The sequence below is a fragment of the Toxotes jaculatrix genome, chromosome 21 (assembly GCF_017976425.1).
Source record: "Toxotes jaculatrix isolate fToxJac2 chromosome 21, fToxJac2.pri, whole genome shotgun sequence".
Taxonomy (NCBI): Eukaryota; Metazoa; Chordata; class Actinopteri; family Toxotidae; genus Toxotes; species Toxotes jaculatrix.
In genome coordinates, this window is record NC_054414.1 from 1,884,710 (window position 1) to 1,906,369 (window position 21,660).

At 42.9% G+C, this 21,660-nt stretch overlaps 1 protein-coding gene and 1 long non-coding RNA gene across 2 annotated transcripts; both read left to right on the forward strand.

Annotated features, from left to right (window-relative positions):
• Nucleotides 1-720: 720 nt before the first annotated feature.
• Nucleotides 721-7,459, forward strand: LOC121175581 (transmembrane protein 94-like). The gene is made up of 7 exons (XM_041029400.1): nucleotides 721-726; nucleotides 804-840; nucleotides 3,870-3,974; nucleotides 6,616-6,789; nucleotides 6,902-7,123; nucleotides 7,264-7,370; nucleotides 7,408-7,459. Exons 2-7 carry the CDS (start codon nucleotides 805-807, stop codon nucleotides 7,457-7,459), a joined length of 696 nt encoding a protein of 231 aa, XP_040885334.1. The 5' UTR covers nucleotides 721-726; nucleotide 804.
• An 18-nt stretch (nucleotides 7,460-7,477) lies between these two features.
• On the forward strand, nucleotides 7,478-8,810 carry LOC121201061. Its single transcript, XR_005896583.1, has 4 exons — nucleotides 7,478-7,588; nucleotides 7,898-8,071; nucleotides 8,315-8,417; nucleotides 8,764-8,810. It is a non-coding gene; the product is annotated as an uncharacterized LOC121201061 (long non-coding RNA).
• Nucleotides 8,811-21,660: the final 12,850 nt, after the last annotated feature.

The following is a 21,660-nucleotide window of genomic DNA, read 5'->3' on the forward strand; positions in this document are numbered from 1 at the left end:
GGCTGAGTGGGACTCCAGCTTGGATGAGGCCATGGCCAGTGTGGAGCCCAGGTACGCCCCCTGCTGCATGTGGAAGTGTTATAAGATGTTTTAACTTCCAGAGTTTGACTTGCCTAGCACCTGTGGCTAATGTTGAGTGTGTTTCTTTGTGTGTTGTGCAGGATGGAGGAGCTGCTGATCCAGAGATCAGCAGCTTGGCTTTGGCTTCAAAAGATGGACACTGTGTCGAGCATAACATCACTAGTTGTGCAGGAAGGAGGAGCTGATCAAGAGGACCATGAGAAGATGCATGTTAGCAAACATTGCTCAGTATTTCTGCATTGAAGGATTCAGTTGTATCTTGCTGGTTGTTGTGTTTTTTTTTTTTTTTTTTAATTGGGGTTTTTTTTTTTGTTCCTTTGTGTTCAGCAGGTAGCTGCATCTGGCTGAGTGGGATTCCAGCTTAGATGAGGCTTTTGCTGCAGGTGGGTGGAGCTGATCCAGAGGACCCTTTGAGACCAGGTGCATGAAGGCCACATTGTGCAGTGTTTCTACCAGTAAGCATGCATCCATGTCTGAGTGAGAGAATGTTTGTATTAAAATCAGAAGGAAGTGCCTGCTTTTGTCTTTAATGCACTTTAGATGGGGTTTAGATTCGTTTGGGGGGGGTTCTGGTGAGGATAGAGCGCCATCCTGTGGGAGTGAGGGACACACTGTGGCTGTTGTGTGTTGTCAGAGCTCTTTGTGGTAAGTGGATTTAAAAAAAAGGGCTGTTTCAAAGGTGGTTTGTGTGCTGATGCTTCCTGTTTGTGTTTCTCTTGCAGGATGGCAGAGCTTATTTGGAGGGTCATGAGAGACCAGGTGAGACGTTGCCTGTTGGTTAACATTGTTTAGTGTTTCTACACATGCATACATCAGTTTTTGTGTGTGTGTTCGTGAGAGAGAGAGAGAGAGAGTGAGTGCTAGGGTGAGTGTTGGAAGTGCAGGCCTGTCTTCAGCTCAGTTTAGATGGGCTTTGTTCTGTATCCAGGTGCTTTGGAGTTTGGGTCTGGCTGAGTATTGTCAGGGCTCAGTTGTGGATGGATTCAGTGTGTGTGAAAAGCATTGAGGTCGGTGTAGGTTTAGAGTCTTTGTCTGTGTCAGTGTCGTCTGTAGGTGGAAACATATATGCAGTTGTGATCTGGACACAACTGTGTATATGTGGAAGCCTGTGTGCAGAGAGTGTTGGAAGCAGAGGTGTAGCAAGTGTTTCAGAAGTGTGGGGGATGGATGCCAATAAAGTTTGCTTCACATATGTTTTCACATGTTTTGACCAAACAATAAAAACGGTATACAATACTCTTTTTAAAGAGTGATACTAGAAAAGTACAAAAACACACTCAGTATAAAATAAAAAAAATCACATCTACACACATCTACAAAAAGGACACTCATTCACTGTACCAGGAAAAAGGTGCCGGTGTGAACTATGAACTTAGCTAGTTCCCGCCTCCTCCTCAGGATGAGCCGATAGATAAATCTAACAGCAAGCGAGGCGGGACTTAAGGCAGAACAACCAGTCACAAGCCGGTCACACTCAAAGGCGGTGTCTGAAGCCGTTTGAAGCAAGAACAGGAGAGGGAGGGGAGAGGAGGCAGCTGCAGCGAGCGTGAACACAGAGCGGCCAGAGAAACGGAGCGAAAGTTCTGAGGCGTTTATGCAAAACTGCGGAAAATCTGCAGAAAAAAAAACTGGGTGTTGAACCCTCTCGCCGGGAAAGGTGTGGGTGTTAAAACACCCACATCACCCACGGGTGCCACGCCCCTGGTTGGAAGCATGGGTTGAAGTGTGTAGCTCTGTGTTTTGTATGTGGTTGTGGGTAGTTGTCAATGTGTGGAAGTCACATGGGTCAGTGTAGGTTTAGTGTGTGTGTTAGATGTAGTTGGCTCTTTATGTAGAGGCTGTCAGTAGTTGTGTATTGTTGATGGAGCTGTGTGGCTCAGTGTTTAGGTGCTGTGCTTGGGCCTGTAGGTGTGAGTCTGTGTTTAACAGGTTCTGGTGGAGTCGGGCTCCAATTGTGTCGTGGGTCTGCAGGTTTGTCTTGATGAAGATTGGCATGAAGGTCATGGAGGAGGTCACAGTCAAAGTGGAGCTCAGGTAGGCCTCCTGCTGCATCTGGAGGTTTTGCTAAATGTTTCAAAATGCAAGGTTAGACTTTCTTTCTCCCTGTGGCTCATGTTTACTTTCTTTGTGCAGGATGGAGCAGCTGATGGAGAGGACCGTGAGAGACAAGGTAAGGACAAGCATGTTGGTCAACATCGCTCAGTCTTTTATTTTTGTTGTTTTTCTTTTACATTTCAGGGTTCATGTGTGTCTCACTGTCTCTGTTTCTGTGTTCAATTCAGGAAGCGTTGGGTCAGAGGCAGTTGGTGTGTGTCCTGGGACATGAAGAGGAAGAATTGCATCTGGGGTTGTGGAGGGTGATTACAAATTAAAGGCTTGATTTGTACCCAGTGGCAGCTTGTTGGCTTTGCTTATTTTGCAATGCACCAACTGATTTTGAGACTGTGCCGTGTTTAATCTTGGTGACTGGCTCCACATTTTAGGTTAACATTTCAACCTTAGGTACAGGACTTTTCTTTGTTTACAGCCATCTGTGAGGACTGCCAGAGAGTAAATGTAGTTGTAATAATTTGAGTTTTAGGTCAATTTTTACACAAATAGTTAATATGTAGATGAAACAGTGCAGGCTGTGCTGTGTGGATGTCAGATTCTCAGGCTTTAAACTGTGAGGTGTTAGATGCACCACTTAGACTTGATAGACTTTTAACAACTCTGTCCTTTTCTTGTTTAAACAGACCAAACCTATGTTAGAGAGCTGTATGCTTTGGCTGTTGGCCTGTGGTGTCTGGGTGCCATAGTGTAAGAGTTTAAACTGTGAGCTGTTGGATGCAATAGTAAGACTTATAGGTAACCATTAGCTGTACCACTTTGACTTTAGACATGAATTAAATAAGTAGATGTGTGTAATAGTTGGCTTTATATGTCTGACTTGTTTGGTATGACCACATGTATGTTAGAGTTTGGCACTGTGACTTTTAGACTGTGGTGTGTGGACGCCAGGCTGAGTTTAAACCCAGATGTGATAGAGTGACAGATGTTCAGTGTTTTTACACATATCCATTAATGTCTCTCTTATTCCAGCTGCATGTGGCTGAGTGGGGCTCCAACTTGGATGAGGCCATATCCAGGGTGGAGCTCAGGTACGCCCCCTGCTGAATGTGGAAGTGTAGCAGAATGTTTCAAATAGGTTTGACTGTTTGTACCTGGATCTGATGTAGAGTGTGTTTGTCCTGTGCAGGATGGAGGAGCTGATCCAGAGGACCATGAGAAACAAGGTGAGAGAGAGCATGTTGGTCAGTGTTTCTCCAGATATGCATGCATTCATTTCTCTGTGTGTGTCTGAGTGTGCGAGTGTTGGAAGTGCAGGCCTGTCTTCAGCTCAGTTTAGATGGGCTTTGTTCTGTATCCAGGTGCATTGGAGTTTGGGTCTGGCTGAGTATTGTCAGGGCTCAGTTGTGGATGGATTCAGTGTGTGTGAAAAGCATTGAGGTCAGTGTAGGTTTAGAGTCTTTGTTTGTGTCAGTGTCGTCTGTAGGTGGAAACATACAGACATTTATCTGTTTTAGAGCTGGTTTGGGCTTTTTAGGCAGAGCTATAAATTCAGCTTCTTCCTTATTAAAGCTATTTTTTTTTAACATTTTAATTATTGTCACTTTATTTATGACTAATAGGTATGAATTCTATTCATTCATTTATTCAGACATGTTTATCCTCTCTAATATATTGTAGTAAGCAGCTCTCTTGCTTACTATATATATCTGAGTGTGTGTATGCACTCATTTATGCAGGAGATGCTACGTTGTGTGTGGAGACACCTGGTTGGCGTCTTAAAGGGACAGTCTCAGACACTGTGCTACACTTCCAGCCTCTTACACACTCTGGGATCTGTCACTGTGAGTATCATGGGGCTGAATGACCCAGAATATCTGGGTGAGTGTGTGAGTATCTGTGCAGATGTTCTTTGTTCAGATATCTGTCTCTGACATTTCTGCCTCCACTCCCTTACAACAGGTAAATGGTATTTATTCTGTTGTGCCTTCAACAATGATGATGATGGGATTAACATCACAGGAGCAGGTGGGGAATGAAATATCCACCGTTCCTCTGAGTAATTTAACATTTGAACCACTGTGGAATTACAGGATATAGTCTGCAATAGATGTTTCTATTTCCAGTCTTGCTCTTTTGATGGCTTTCATTTTTTCTGTTGTCTTGTTTCCAGCTGTTGAGTCTCAGAGTCACACCATTGACTGGTGTAGCCCACGGCAACATTTGGGCCATAAAAAGCCAGAAACCCTCTTTTTTTTTTTTATAATTCATTTTTTATTGGGTTTTCTTTTACAGAGCATATTCGACATCCATTGTACATGGCGTATGAGCTGTCATCTTGAAAAATGGAGGAAAAAATATATATATATATATTAAGAATTAAGAATTAAAAATTAAATGTAAAAAAAAGAGAAAAAGAAGAAAAAAAAAAAGAAACAGGTCTATAGATAAATAAAATGATCAAATTAAAGCAAGTAGTTTAAACGCACATACATATCCATGTTTTTTTTTTTCTCTCTCTTTCACCCCAAATTCCTGTGTCTCTGAACTATGTACAGGCAGGGAGTGATCTTTCTTTACTAATATAGATATTAATTTGTAAAAATAAAGTCCGGTCTAAGGGGCGTTACATAGTTAATCCAGTTTTCCCAGTAGGAGACAAATTGTTCCAGTTTTTGATTGATAAATGCTGTTATCTTCTCCATTTTATAAATGTCCATTGTAATCTCCATCCATACATTTAGAGTTGGGCTCTCCTGCGTCAGCCATTTCCTGGTCAGAGTCTTTTTACTGGCGACCAGCAATATATTGACTAACTGTTTGTCTCTTTTCGACCAGTCCTGAGGGATACATCCAAAAAACAAAAATCTGCTCTCCAGGGGTATTTCACGTTTAAAAATGTCCTGTAAGGCAGTGTGTATATCCCTCCAATAGTCTTTAATAATGGGGCAATCCCAGAAGATATGGTAGTGGTTTGCATTTTGGTTTCCACAGCTTCTCCAGCAGACAGGGGAATTGTTGGCATAGTGAGATTTGTGGTGTGGTGTAATAAAGTATCTTATTAGGCTCTTCCAACCAAATTCTCTCCATCTCTGTGAGCTGGTACATTTCCACTGGTGTCTCCATATTGTTGTCCATTCTTCCTCAGATATAATTATCCCTCCTTCCTTCTCCCACTTTGTTTGAACATATGATGATGAGTGTGTTTTAAGATTCAACAGACCCTTGTACAGACAAGAAATGATTTTACCACAAGTGTTTGAGTTATACGCTTTTCGAAACATTTCTATTACATCTTCACATTCATTGGTTACATTTTTCATTCTCATATCCACATAATGCCTAATCTGTAGATACCGATAGAAATCTTGTTTTTCTAGAAGGTGCTTCCTTTTAAGCGTTTCAAAACTAAACAGTGTTTTCCCTTTCATCACCCTACATAGAGCTGTTCTTCCTTTTGTTGCCCAAACCTTAAATCTGCTGTCTAATTTGTTAGGTGTGAAATCTGAGTCATAGGCGCACCATTTAAGGGTTACAATATTTTTCTCTAACTCATATTCTTTAACAATCATTTTCCGATTTCACCCATGGGTTGTCCATAGAGTTGATATCATTTTGTAAATTACTATCAGCTATAATTGCTTGTACAGGAGTGGAAGACATTTCCTCTTCCACGTTTTTCCACTGGGCACTGTACATTGGATCACACCAGCATATTATTGCTCTCATCTGTGCTACCAAGTAATAGTCTCTAAGAGAAGGTAGGCCCCATCCCCCCTTTTCTTTAGCTAACTATAACGTTTTAAGGCGAACCCTCGGCCTCTTACTTTGCCATATATACCTTGATAGCATTTTATCCCATTCATTAAAGTGGTTTTGAGGAATCTCTGTTGGTAAGGTCTGAAATAAATATAACAATCTGGGCAGTATATTCATTTTAACAGATTCGATTCTTGAGCTAAGACTAAAGAAGGGAATTAAATTCCATCTTGCTATGTCCTCCTTGATTTTTTTTTTGAATAGGCAGGTAGTTGTTTTCTGATAGTTTTGTAAGATCCTTTGGTATGTTGATGCCCAGATACTCGGGAAGACTCGGTTTGCCATGCAAGGGGGTATCTACTTTTAATTTCCACTGGCGGGTTGTAATTATATTTGAGTATTTGGGTTTTACTTATGTTAATCTTGTACCCTGATAATTGACCAAATTGTTGAAATGACTGCATCAGTTTGGGTAGAGAGCGTGTTGGTTCACCCAAAAAGACTAAAATACTGTCAGTGTAGCAGGCCAATTTATGTTCTGTCCCTTTAATTTTAATTCCTCTAATATCCTCATTCTGTCTGATGTGTTGGGCTAGTGGTTCCAAATATAATGCGAAGAGCACCAGAAACCCTCATTATGCCCATAGACATGGAAACCATTTTATAGACTTGTTGCTGAGTGGACAGTATGTGTCTAATTTGCAGATATTGTGTGTGTATGTGTAGGTGCTGTGTTGTGTGGACAAACAGGGTATCCTGTCGTGGCCTAACCCCAGTCCAGAGACCGTGCTGTTCTTCAGCGGACGGGTCGAACCACCTCACAACAGCCAGGATGATCTCAGAGACGACCTGTCCGTCAACTCCTACTGCCGAATGGAGACGGATGACGACAGGGATGAGGTGTGTGTTTGTGTTTTCTCTGGCACCTTTTAGCCTCACCAGCAGCCCCAGTTCACCACCTGATAAGGCACAGTGTTGTATCCACTCCTGACTAACTGTGACTGCTGTACAGGCCCAGGAGGGGCAGGCTCTGCTCTGTCTACCGGCAGAGTCCTCCACCCAGCTGGGGGAGGGGCCCGAGCCGAGCGAGACCTCACATGACACCATTCGCTCATCTGACACGGTCCGGCTTCGGCGTTCCTGCCAGCCCGCACACAGTCGCACCAAACACCACTCTGGATCCAACGTGAGCTTCAGCCACGACACTGAGAGAGGCGAGGACGACCAGGCCCAGGTAAAGCTTAGACCTGAAACTGTACCAGCCGTTGTGAAAATAGGAAACATGCTATTGATTCAGTAAGCTGATGTAACTTTACTATTCCTGCTATGTTGTGATGGTGTTGGTCTTTTCATTTCTGTCCCATTTGTCTCCAGGACTTTGCAATGGGCTGCCCAGAGGCGGAGGCAGAGGACTTTGTGTGTGACTACCACCTGGAGATGCTGAGCCTGTCACAGGACCAGCAGAACCCAACCAGCATCCAGTTTGATCATCTCTCCTGGTGGTTCATCTCACACCAGTCCACAAAACCAGCCACCGCCCTCTGGTACTCTGACACATCCTCCCCCCTGATGCATCCAACAAGTGCAGAGATCTCAGAGCTTCTGTAGGTGGCAGGTCAGAATCCTGTACCTGAAGTCTGAGGTGGACAGGGTAAAGGGGACAGGACAGTCCCCTGTGGAGCTCCCATCAGCAGTGGCTGTAAGCAGCAGCAGGTTGTAGCAATCACAATCATAGGTTTAAACAGCTGAGACTCAGCGTCTGTCCCACTCCTCACCAGATGATGGCAGTGATGTGCAGAGTTGTTGTTGGCCAGTAAAGACATTCAGCCATTTCCCAATGTTTAGGTGTTTCACTGTAGGCAGAGGCTCCGGGTTGGTGTGAAACATCATTTAAACTGATCATCAGTATCAGATGATGTGCTGTTTGTGGGAAGAAAGACAAGTTTTCAGAACCAAATTAGATCATGTCTTATTATCTATTACCCTCATCTTTTCCTTTGTGTGTCAGGATTCACTCCCGGTGCAAGGGAGCTGTTCAAACAGGAGAACCACTTGGCTCTGTACCAGCTGCCATCTGGAGAGAAAACCAAGGAGTTAACCTCCCGCCACCTTCATTACTTCACCAAACGCCAGCCTCCCATGTCCCACCTCATCTCTCTGTTCGTACGAGACTCCTCCTCCAGTAAGTCTATACACACTTCAGTCAGCCTGTGTCGTTCTACTGCTCTGTTTTCTTTTATTTTACAGTTTTTAATGAAAAGAGCTGATTTTTTCTTATATGTACTTGGTGTATTTTGCTGTGTTACTTGTCCTTTTTCTGTCTCTTCACCAAGTAGGTGAACAAGTTAAAAAAAAAGGTGTTCATGTGTATTTTCATGTCTGCTAATGTTATTGTCACTGTCTTTCTCTAACCTCTCTGTTGTAGATAACATCCAGATGCTGTCACATGGCTCGGCTGACCTCATCCTGGAAGCCTGCACTGACTTCTGGGATGGAACTGATATCTACCCCCTGTCGGGCTCAGACAGGTGCCGTCACACTGATCGCTCTTCTGTGGCTGTAAATCTTGAGTCAGACACAAGTATCAAAGTTTCATAAGCACAGCACAGGTGATATCATCCATATCTACACTCAGCTGCCACTTTATTATCCATGAAGCTCATCATGTTCAGGTTTTCTTCAAACTGTTTTAGAGACGTTGCTTCAACGTTCTGATCATTTTGGAGGCTGCAGTTTGTGATGCTGTTGAACTGTACAGTATATACAGAGGTCTTTCTGTTATTTAACCTGCCCTCACTGATATCAATAGGGTGGACAAAATAATAGAAGCTGCCACCTGAGTGTTTATTTCTACACTCTGCTCTTGTGTTACAGAAAGAAGGTCCTGGACTTCTACCAGCGGGCCTGTCTGTCAGGTTACTACAATAGCATTGCTAAAACATCTAGCAAACAATGGCCATAAAGCTAGCTTGTCAAAACTGCAGTTTGTTCAGGCTTGTGTTACATATTTGGGACATGTGATCACAGCAGAGGGCAAATCTCTCTCTCCCAAACGTATTGAAGCAGTTCAATCTGTACCAAAACCAATCACCAAAAAGCAAAGGATGAGTTTCTTAGGCATGACGTCATATGGCAGACAGTGGATACTAAATTATTCAGAGAGAGGCACCTCTCTCTTCCATGATTCATGGTAACAATCTTTGTGCACATGACAAACTGACCTGGACTGACCAAACTGACAAAGGCTGCTCCCACACTGGGACTGCCAAACCCTGACCTTCCCTTTACTCAGTTTGTTGACCAGAAGGACGGATACATGTCCTCTGTTTTGACACAGGAACATGGGGGTAGACTGAGAGCTGTAGCTTATTTTTCCACCAAGCTTGATGCTGTTGCCGCTGGTCTCCCTCTCTGTCTGTGTGCTGTAGCTGCAGCAGAGAAGGCTGTGGTTGCATCACATGATATTGTGGGTTATGGAGATTTGACTCTTATGGTTCCTCATGCTGTTGCTCACATTCTGCACACACAGAAGACCTCTCATCTCTCTGCACAGCGCTGGTTAAGATATCACACTACTTTGCTTGATATGCCTAACATTACTGTTAAAAGATGCAGTGTACTTAATCCAGCAACTCTCCCCCCAACTGCAGCAGATGGAGAAGCACATGACTGTCTTCAGATTCTTGATGAAGTTTGCACACCCACACCAGATCTTTCCACTCAGCCCATACCAAATGCAGACATGGAGCTGTTTGTGGACGCTTCGGCGTCTCGCAACGTGGACACAGGTGCTGCTCCAGTGGGTTTTGCAATAGTGACACCACATGACATTTTGCTCAGTGGCAAACTGCCACCACACTTTTCAGCACAAGCTGCAGAACTTGTAGCTCTGACTGAAGCCTGTAAACTGGCTTCAGGTAAAACTGTGAATATTTACACAGACTCGTGTTATGCGTTTGGAGTGGTGCACCATTTTGGGGCCCTCTGGCGACATAGAGGATTTCTTACATCTTCTGGCAAGCCCATCTCACACCATAAACTTGTGTCTGCATTGCTGGATGCCATCCTCCTTCCAGCATCCATCTCTGTGATTAAATGTGAAGCTCACACTAACAGTTCTGACTCTATTTCTACAGGAAATGCTGCAGCAGATGCAGCCGCTAAAGCTGCTGCATTGTCTGCTTCACCTTTCACGGTTAACTGTTTGATGTTGTCTAACACTCCTGACACCTGCTCACCTGCTGATGTTTCTGTTCTGCAGTCTCTTTCCACCATGTGGTCAAAATCAGGTGCCACATTTAAAGACTCAGTGTGGATGGGTCCAGATAACAAACCTTGTTTGCCACGTGCTCTTTTCCACTGTTATGCTAAACTGTCCCATGGGAGAGACCACGTGGGCAAAGGGGGAATGTGTGCTGCTGTTAATTCATCATGGTACACACGTGCTTTTTCAACTTTTGCACAGGACTTTTGCAGGAAATGCATCATTTGTGCAGCCAACAATACATCAGGGGCTCTTCATATGCCACCTGCTGGTCATCCACCTCCTGACAAACCCTTTGATCATTTAATGATGGATTTCATTGAACTAACACCAAGTGAAGGGAAAAGATACTGTCTTGTAATTGTTGACATGTTCAGCAAATGGGTTGAAGTTTTCCCCTCTTCCAAACAGGATGCTGGAGCTGTGGCTAAAGCACTGCTAACTGAAATTATTCCTAGGTGGGGAATTCCTTCAGTCATCAGCAGTGACAATGGACCAGGTTTTGTCAACAAGGCCCTGAAAGAAGTGTCAGACTATCTTGGGTTTGACAGACGTCATCATTGTTCATATCATCCAGTAGGTCCAGTTACACCCTCCCCTTACCACAGGTGCATGTGATGATGCTATGTTGAGATACTGTGCCAACTTGTCTACAACCTTGTCAGCATTACATTCACAGGTGAAAAGTGCCCTGCCATCTGCAGCCACAGCAGTCCTCCACAACTTACAGCCTGGAGATTGGGTTCTCATCAAAGACCACAGACGCCATCCAGGGCCCGTTCCAGGTTCTGCTGACCACTGAGACAGCTGGAAAGGTTGCAGAGAAGGCCACATGGGTACACGCCAGCCACTGCAAACGGGTTCCTGAACCAAAGGCCGACAACCAGCCACCAGAGAATCAAAGCAAAGGAGGCCACATAAATTCTTTAGACCCAGAATAATGGTCTAGGGAAAACTGACTCATCCAGACGCTGAGGAAGACAACTGGGGTGCACGCCGTGCGCTGCCCCTAACCTGCAGCTGCGGTGGAACCGTCTGCAATATAAGAGTGAGGGGTGAAAGAGCGCCCTCCTCCACCAGTAGCATGCCAAGCTCCAACCAAGTGACTACAGAGTAAAGCTCTGTGTCACCAACAAGAGCAACAATGTAAGGTCTATTGATAGGTCAGTCACACACCAGATGGCCTCTCTGGCTGAGACTTGTGATGATGATGATATTGATGTTTTGACTGTTTGTATTTTTCCCAGCTTGCTATCAACCTAAGGACGTCTGTGTCCTACAAAAACAGCTAAATGCATATTTTAATATTTATCAGCTAATGATGTGTTTACTTAAACCCAAAGGAATGTAGTCACTGATCATATGATCAATTTGTATATACTTTGGTGTGGCCATTTTATGGCCAAAGGGGGAATTGCAATGCCAATTTATCATATAACCATATACTCTTTTATCAAGCATTCATATATTCTCATGAACTCATATATTCAATTCTGGGTGAAGTACATATAACATGACCTGTAGTGGCCTAATGTACTTTGTTTACTGTACTTTGTGAGGACACCTGTTATGTCTCCGGTGTCTCCGAGCACAACTTACAACTTATCTCTATTTGTTGACCTTCAGATTATTTTGTCTCCCTGCCATCTTTGCCATGCTGGTATGTGAGAAACAGGCATAAGTACTCTTGGAACTTGTAACCTGGGGTCAGACCTCTGTAGCATTTGATGCTGCGTGAGCTCTGTCCTTTCTGCACAAATGGATTACTCTGTAAACCTTATTTTAGAATAAAGCATCAAAAGACAATAACTGTCTAAAGAATTCTATTTCACTTCTCCAAAGGAGGAAAGTATTTTTCCACCACATATACGTTGGATTTCCGACTGTGATTGGTTCACACAGTTAACGTGGACCCTCAGCAGCAGACGTCTTGTCTTGTTGCAACATTAAAATTTACAGACAATATAAGTGAATGGTTAACTCCATGTATTTTTTTAAAACATTTTTTATTTATTTATTTTTTTAACGGTTTGTGGTGGGGAGACTTGGACTTCTGACCTCAGTCCTGTTTAGCCTGTGTGCTGGCTTTTGTGCATGTGTGTGTGTGTGTGTGTGTGTGTGTGTGTGTGTGTGTGTGTGTGTGTGTGTGTGTGCGCGTGTGTGTGTGTGTGCGTGCGTGCGTGCGTGCGTGTGCGTGTGCGTGTGCGTGCTTCAGTTATTCCACGGCTACAAACGCTCTCTACAGTCACACCTTTAAAGTGGGGCTGTATGTGAATAGGTACTATTAGATTTTCTGCTTTTACAGCACTGAAGTACTCATGATCACTTTGTGGCTGAAACTACTGAAGATGGTTCTTAGACAAACATTACAATGCAAGAGAACATTTCTCATTTCATTTTTTCTTTGCCCTGTTTTCTTCTTTATTGGTTTACATCATGACAAACATATGTGCTATGCTGCATGAAGAAGACCCAGGTGAATGCTCTGTCTTAATCAGTGTACTTGTTATCTATAGTTCTACTGTTTTATTCACTACACAGCATGGATACTTTACACTGTGTGTTAAAGCATGTGCCTCTGGTACAGCCTGCAGAGTCCATGCTAACATCCTGATAACATTACCATGCATAGGCTCGGAGCTGATGCCTCGTTAATTGTCACTTGATTTGTATGGTGGGCTGTTGGCTGATGGACTGTGATATAGCTGTTCACAAGATACAAGAAATGTATATTTTGTCTATGTTCAGGACTTTTGACAAATTTGTTTGTGTATTGATTATGTCATGTTAATAAATATCTTCTTTTATTTACAGTCCTGCTCAAAGTTATTGGCACTGCTGAATTTTAAGTACAGTTTAGAATAGCTTCACAAATAAATGGAAATCAAGCAGTTTTGTAGAATCACAATATTTAATAAAACGTCCAGAGTTATTGAACAACAACAAAAATGCTTCCATATAGTCAAATCAAATTTACAGACATAAAACATATGATGGACATAATTATTGGCATCCATTTGTTTTCATCTTCTGTTTCACAACCAAACCAAAATGTCTTTGGAACCTCACAGATTATTTTAGCCACGGCTAAACAAGGCCTTTCTTCTACAGAAATCTCTGCACGAATTTCACTAGAAAGCAGGACCAGAAGAGGATTTTCTGCAAGAAATATCTGAAAACTTTGTGCTGCAGTTTAATGGGACTGCCCGACACGCATTTGGAGTTGGAGGTGGTGAAAGCCATAGCTGAGGTTTGAACCTCGTCGTGCTACAGATGTCATTTTATGCCCATTCATCGCTACTGCAAGGAATCACTGGTATCCTCATTGGTGCGAGCGTGTTCAGTCTGATTGGATGTTGTATTATTCCCTGCATTAGAAGTGTCATTGTAAGGTCTATAGGTCAATCACACACCAGATGGCCTCTCTGGCTGAGACTCGTCTTCTGTCAGATGTTGAAAACCCAACTGATTTATTTACTGATTGGATTCCTCCTCTTTATGATGATGATGATGATGATGATGATGATGATGTTTAGGTTTTGAGTTTTTGTATTTTCCCCCAGCTTGCTATCAACCTAAGGACGTCTGTGTCCTACAAAAACAGCTAAATGCATATTTTCACATATATCAGCTAATGATGTGTCTGATGTAGTCACTGATCATATGATCAATTTCTATTCTTTAGGGTGACAATTACTGTTTAGTTGTGGACTGGTCTGGTCTCACATTTCATTTGTCCATGTTTTTTCTCTCTCCCACAGGATCCTACTCTTCACCCCTCCAACATCATGTAAATTAGCATATTGTATAGTTTTTACTGTTTTTTTAATGAGACTATTTGTTTTGAAGTCTTTATTATGTGTGTAAAAGTCCAAATAAATTCTGTTATGTTGCCTCTTGATATTTCTTAACTGTTTTGCAGACACATTTCCCAATGAGGACTGTTGAATGGATTTGACAGTTTTACTGTGCATGAACTGAAGCAATAAGACATGCCTCATGAACCTTAAACACTAATAAAAGTAAAATCAAGTGAGCTCTTCCTACTGAGAGCTCACTCTGTGTGTATGTGTGGAGCAAAAACATAACTGGAGATTTTGCTGAGTAGTTGTGATGGGAAGGCCACAGGTGACACACACCTTTGAAGGAAATTTAAGTAGGAAGCTTTTGGTAAACTGTTGATACTACTTCATATTGTAACATGGTTATAATGACCATGTTGGAAGACAATTGACAGCAGATTCACTGGTTGACTTTGCTTTTGAACACACCTTATATGACACAGATATATATATATATATATATATATATATATATATATAGAGAGAGAGAGAGAGAGAGAGAGAGAGAGAGAGAGAGAGAGAGAGAGAAAGAGAAAGAGAGAGAGATCTGAATTTGGATAATGCAAACTATATATATATATATGTATAAGTGTATATGTATATGTATATATATGTATGTATATATGTATACGTATATATATATATATATATATGTTTTATATATATAGTGGGAAAAGAAGTTGTTCTGTTGTTTGTGTTGTTCTGTAGTTCCAGAGAGCAAAGGAAAGCCGAAGTGAAATTCCTTTTTTGTTTTTGTGTGTATGCATAAATCTGGCCAATAAAACTGATTCTGATTGAAGTCTTTAATACATAAAGCCATGGAGTCAGACTGAAAGTGAACCTCTGGTAATCTGTGATCATTCCAAACACCTGTTCTGTGTTGGATCCCCATTCAGACGTTACTGCTGCTTTATGAGGGCAGTCACCGCAGGTCCCTCCTACCACTTCAGCCATTAGTCCCGTCCAATCAGAGTCCAGTTTGAGCCGCGCCAAAATTCAGTCGCACCTGTTGCCCATGCGCTAATCAAACCCATGTGACCGGGGAGGACAGGGCTCAGCCAATAGCAGGACAGAATTTTATGTATGCGGCTTATAAGGCGTTGGGGTAACACTTGCTCGATTTTGCTGTGGAATACAGGATACCTTCCTGACGTTCTGTTTTGTCGAAGCTCTTTTTCTGGTCAGTGGACCAAAGTTAACTCGTTACCTGTAGACAGAGGAAGCCTGTGTGTTCATGTTTAGCGGGTTATTTGTTATTGTACTTTCTGGTGTACAGTGAAAGCTGTGACTGAGAGCAGAGAGACGATTCAGGCCTAGTGGAGCTGGAACTTCTGCGTGAGTCGTGACAGGAGGTTCACTGTCCGGAGCAGTCCAGAGGAAAAATGGCGGACGTGGAGGCCAGGTAAGGCCCACACAGAACGTTTAAAATGCAGAGCTTGAGTTGATTTGTGACCAGAGGCTAACATGTTTGATTATGTGCCGGGTTTCCGCAGGACGGACGAAGGGATCCAGCGGAGCAGCCGAGACCATTTGGGAGAAAGCACCGCGCTTGGCTTCGCTCATCGGCTCTAGGCTTATGCGCTCGTATGTGTGTGTGAGAGAGATCTGAGTGTTGAAGTGCAGGCTTGTGTCTTTAGCTCGGTTCAGATGGGCTTTGTAACCAGTATAGCTGCTTTGGAGTTTGGGACTGGCCAAGTGTTGGCAAGGCTTAGTTGTGGATTGGCATGCGCCAAAAAAAGTGTAACAGACTGAATTTCTAAACGTTATTTTTTGAATAAAAATAAAAAATAAAATTAAAATCCCAGTCCACAAGCATCCTCATTCACAACACGTTCACTTAGATTTTCACGTTATGATACATGTTCACATTTATTGACTGTATCTAAAAATATCAAAGATATTTTAAATTTAAATGAAGATATGAAATAATACAATAATATAAAATACAATGACTTAAATTATATTATTGCTTTCTTCCTCTTAGTACTTCTTTCTTCTTTCTCTGATTTTAGTATTAAAACTTTTTTTCTTGTTCAACTTTGTGTGTTATGGGACTTGTCAGTCCAGTTCGTCTGTTTTTTGCACCAACACCACGTCAAATTCCTTGTATGTGTAACATACCTGGCAATAAAGTTTTCTGATTCTGATACTAGGTCATCAAATCAGTGTCAGTTGAGTCTGTCAACTAGGTTGCCTGTAGGGATTTTTAAGGTCCAGCAGGTGTCAGTATTCAGTGACACAGTACTGACACAGTATCAATACAGTTTGACAATGTGACGAAACGCTTCATGACGCCTCATCTACCCATCACTAGCAGATAGTGTTGGCAGCATGGGTTGAGTTGCATGTCTTGTTGCCAGGCTTAATTGTTCAGCAGTGTGGATGAGGCCATGGCCAGTGTGGGCCCTCAGCTGCACCTTGAAGTGTTGCTGAATGTTTAAAATTCCAGGTTAAATATCCAAAGCCTGTGTGTGTGCATGTGCCTTCTCTGCAGGAAGGATGAGCTGCTCTAGAGAATCATCAGAGGGTAAGAGAAAGCACATAAGTCAACACTGCTCAGTGTTTCTACATTTAAACATGTATTTGTTTGTGTGTGGAGCCCAGGTACGCCCCCTGCTGCCTGTGGAAGTGTTGTAAGATGTTTTAACTTCCAGAGTTTGACTTGCCTAGCACCTGTGGCTAATGTTGAGTGTGTTTCTTTGTGTGTTGTGCAGGATGGAGGAGCTGCTGATCCAGAGAACCATGAGGATGCATGTTGGCCAATACTGCTCAGTGTTTCTACACTGAAGGATTCATTTGTGTACACTCCCCAGCAACCGTGTGTGTACTGCATCTGAGTGGAAGACCTGGAGAAAAAAACCTCAAGGACTCATCAGTCAGAGTGGTCATGTGACTGTCGGCCTGCTGAAGCAGGGATGGAACCACTGTGTGTAGAAACACAGGCTGTGTTGTGTAGTTTAGTGTTGTCAGGCTTAGTTGTGGCTATTTGTCACTATATGGATGGCACTGGGGTCAGTGTGGGTTTAGTGTGTGTGAGACATAGTTGCTGCTTGATGGAGAATAAAACTTATGCATGCATTAATGTCTCCTTCTTTCTTTCTGTGTGCGGCTGCTTGTGGCTGAGTGGCCATCCAACTTTGAGGCCATGGACAATGTGGAGCTCAGGTAAGGCCCCTGCTGCAGCTGGAAGTCAAGCAAAATATTACAAGTTCAAGGACTGACTTGATTAGTATCCAAAACCAATGTCTTTGTGTTTTTCAGCAGGAGGGAGGAGCTGAGTGAGAGGACCATTTGAGACCAGGTGAGCAAGAGCCACATTGTAGTGTTTCTACACTTATGCATGCACTAATTTTAGCGTGTGAGTGTGTGTTGTAGGTGTATGTGGGGTGACGCCAGTGAAGGTGCTGCTGGTGAGGATAGAGCGCCATCCTGTGGGAGTGAGGGACACACTGTGGCTGTTGTGTGTTGTCAGAGCTCTTTGTGGTAAGTGGATTAAAAAAAGAAAATCAAGGGCTGTTTCAAAGGTGGTTTGTGTGCTGATGCTTCCTGTTTGTGTTTCTCTTGCAGGATGGCAGAGCTTATTTGGAGGGTCATGAGAGACCAGGTGAGATGTTGCCTGTTGGTTAACATTTAGTGTTTCTACACACTATGGGCAGATAGTGTTGGAAGCATGGGTTGAAGTTTGTAGCTCTGTGTTATGTATGTGGTTGTGGGCAGTTGTCAATGTGTGGAGGTCACATGGGTCAGTGTAGGTTTAGTGTGTGTGTTAGATGTAGTTGGCTCTTGATGTAGAAGCTGTCAGTAGTTGTGTATTGTTGATGGAGCTGTGTGGCTCAGTGTTTAGGTGCTGCGCTTGGGCCTGTAGGTGTGAGTCTGTGTTTAACAGGTTCTGGTGGAGTCGGGCTCCAATTGTGGCGTGGGTCTGCAGGCTTGTCTTGATGAAGGTCATGGAGGAGGTCACAGTCAAAGTGGAGCTCAGGTAGGCCTCCTGCTGCATCTGGAGGTTTTGCTAAATGTTTCAAAATGCAAGGTTAGACTTTCTTTCTCCCTGTGGCTCATGTTTACTTTCCTTCTACGTTGTGCAGGATGGAGCAGCTGATGGAGAGGACCACGAGAGACACGGTAAGAGCAAGCATGTTGCTCAACATCGCTCAGTCTTTTCTTTTTCTTTCTTTTTTTTTTTTTAACACTTTACATTTCAGGGTTCATTTGTGTCTCACTGTCTCTGTTTCTGTTTTCAGTTCAGGAAGCGTCGGGTCAGAGACAGTTGGTGTGTGTCCTGGGACATGAAGAGGAAGAATTGCATCTGGGGTTGTGGAGGGTGATTACAAATTAAAGGCTTGGTTTGTACCCAATGGCAGCTTGTTGGCTTTGCTTATTTTGCAATGCACCAACTGATTTTGAGACTGTGCCGTGTTTAATCTTGGTGACTGGCTCCACACTTTAGGTTAACATTTCAACCTTAGGTACAGGACTTTTCTTTGTTTACAGCCATCTGTGAGGACTGCCAGAGAGTAAATGTAGTTGTAATAATTTGAGTTTTAGGTCAATTTTTACACCAATAGTTAATATGTAGATGAAACAGTGCAGGCTGTGCTGTGTGGATGTCAGATTCTCAGGTTTTAAACTGTGAGGTGTTAGATGCACCACTTAGACTTGATAGACTTTTAAAAACTCTGTCCTTTTCTTGTTTAAACAGACCAAACCTATGTTAGAGAGCTGTATGTTTTGGCTGTTGGCCTGTGGTGTCTGGGTGCCATAGTGTAAGAGTTTAAACTGTGAGCTGTTGGATGCAATAGTAAGACTTATAGGTAACCATTAGCTGTACCACTTTGACTTTAGACATGAATTAAATAAGTAGATGTGTGTAATAGTTGGCTTTATATGTCTGACTTGTTTGGTATGACCACATGTATGTTAGAGTTTGGCACTGTGACTTTTAGACTGTGGTGTGTGGACGCCAGGCTGAGTTTAAACCCAGATGTGATAGAGTGACAGATGTTCAGTGTTTTTACACATATCCATTAATGTCTCTCTCTTTCCAGGTGTATGTGGCTGAGTGGGGCTCCAACTTGGATGAGGCCATATCCAGGGTGGAGCTCAGGTACGCCCCCTGCTGAATGTGGAAGTGTAGCAGAATGTTTCAAATAGGTTTGACTGTTTGTACCTGGATCTGATGTAGAGTGTGTTTGTCCTGTGCAGGATGGAGGAGCTGATCCAGAGGACCATGAGAAACAAGGTGAGAGAGAGCATGTTGGTCAGTGTTTCTCCAGATATGCATGCATTCATTTCTCTGTGTGTGTGTCTGAGTGTGTGAGCCTACACAACACATACAGCTGTTATGTGCCTGGATGGCCTGTGTGTGTGTTTTTTCCTCTTTCTCCTCCCCTGCCCTGCTTCACAGTGTTCCAGGTGCAGATATCCAGCCTGGGCTCACCTGAGCAATCCAAGTGATGTGGCCTGACCAATCAACACGTGAGGCCTGTTGATAAAAGGAGGGCACAGGGATGGTTCTCTCTCTGTTTCCTCTGGTGGCATCATGCAGTAGAATAAGTGTAGTGGGTGTTTGTACATTTAGCAGCATGTAGGAATTGTTGTGTAAACACACTAGGATTATTGGTTGGTGCTAGGGGTGGTTAATTGGGCCAATTTCCTGATTCGATTACAATTATTGAGGTCTCGATCCGATTATTAATCGATTATTGAGTTTCCATTTGACAACAGTAATCCAAAATATACCATAAACATATTTCACTATTAAAAAAAAAACAGCTGCTGAATTATTCAACTTCTCTTTTATCAAGAAACATCTCAAAGCACCTTCAGTATTGTGTAGTATAGCTGTAACTTCCAAATTAGTTTGTTTTTTTTTTTTTTGTTTTTTTTTAAACTCGTTTTCGATGTCTTTCACCGGGGCTACTTTTGTCGTTGTGTGCGTTGATTCGGTGGAATGAGGCTTCAGGCAGTTGTCTTTAGCCCACGCAGCCTCCTCTAGATGGAAGTGCGACACGTGAGCCCTCATCCATCCATCCATCCGTTTTCTATATCGCTTTATCCGTCGGGGTCGCGGCAGAGCTGGAGCCGAGCATAGTAAGCTCGCTCGCTGGTTCTGTTACGGGGTGATTTGTTATGACTGTTACTCAACAGCTCCGCCTTGAGGTTAAATCCTGTATGACAGCCAGTAACTGGAGAGTCACTGCTGTGTATTACAAAAAAAAATTAATAAAAAAAACAATGTTTGGAAATTTAATAATCGATTCATAATCGTCCATAATATAATCGTGATTAATCAATAATCGATTTTTTTTTCACCACCCCTAGTTGGTGCCACCCCCCTGTATTTTGTTCTCTTTATCTTTTTAGCGAGCTCAGCCAGGTCTTTTGTTTCCTTTGTTTTCTCAGGTAGTCAGTAATCTAGGCCTGGTTTTATTGGAACTTTTTTTGGTTTTGTTTGGCACAACCACTGATCCACATCTCCCCCACTTTTTCCATTTTGTTTTGCTTGTGTTACAGAGCTGAAATCCCGAGCTTCCACCAACTAAGGTTGGAACACAAGTGGGGTCTCCTCAGGGATACTTTTTCCCAGTGTCAATACAAACCAACCAAAGAATTTTCAAGAGTCCTTGTAGTTTGGTATTTGTGTAAGAAGGATGTTTGACTTGCAGGACTTCACTGATAATCCTTGCATTGAAAAAGTTCATTCATGTGGTAAAGATGATTTGCTTTGTATAACAGCTCATTATGGCATCCCTGTCCAGAAAACTAGTCTTAAAAAGGAAATTCAAAACACAATAGTGGAAAAACTTGCTGAGTTGAAGGTTCTGCTTGTTCCTATTAACCCTGTTTCAGCTGAGTTAGGGGAGGAAGTTGTTGGTCCAAGTGTTACCTCTCTTTCTGATGGTAAAAGGGAACAGGCTGTACATGATACACCCTGAGGTGCTAGGATTGAGAGTGAAGCTGTTCCAGCTACTTTGCCTCGCTTTGACCCTTTTTCCCCAGGGTCGTCTGGCTCCAGTTCAGATGCAAGGATCAAGGTCACAATCGCTCGTCTCCAGCTGGAAGCACAGGAAAAGGAGAGGGTACGTAGAGCGGATTATGACCTTAGACTACAAGTTTGCAAGTTGGAGATAGAGGCTGAGTTACGCTCTATCTCTATTGAGCTTGAATTGGAGGCCATGAAAATTTCTTCTGGGCAGATTTCACAAGGGTCTGACAATTCTGTATCTCCACTGGTCCTGACAAAGCCAAGCTTTGATGTGAGTAGGAATATATCCTTGGTGCCCACATTTTGGGAGGTGGAGGTTGACTCCTGTTTTACAGCATTTGAGAGGATTGCTACAGCACTAAAGTGGCCTGAGGAGATGTGGCCTGTCCTGCTTCATTGCAAGCTCATAGGTAAGGCACAGGAGGTTGTGTCTTCCTTGTCGTTAACAGATAGCTTGTGTTATAATGTGCTTAAAGAATCCATACTGCGTGCTTATGAGCTGCTTCCAGAGGCCTACAGACAGAGATTCAGGAACCATAGAAGGTCCAGTGGGCAAACCTTTGTTGAATTTGCATGAGAAAAGGGAATTCTCTTTGATAAATGGTGTGCTTCTAGTAATGTCACAAATGATTTGGAATCTCTTTGTCAGCTAATGTTGTTGGAAGACTTTAAGAATTCAT

What these genes read in the sequence shown, in the direction of transcription:
- LOC121175581 (XM_041029400.1), top strand. Translation starts at nt 805, where the DNA reads ATGGCAGAGCTTATTTGGAGGGTCATGAGAGACCAG. An exon ending in GGAGGGTCATGAGAGACCAG is followed by an intron (nt 841 to 3,869) that starts GTGAGACGTTGC and finishes TCATTTATGCAG; the next exon opens with GAGATGCTACGTTGTGTGTG. An exon ending in CGGATGACGACAGGGATGAG is followed by an intron (nt 6,790 to 6,901) that starts GTGTGTGTTTGT and finishes ACTGCTGTACAG; the next exon opens with GCCCAGGAGGGGCAGGCTCT.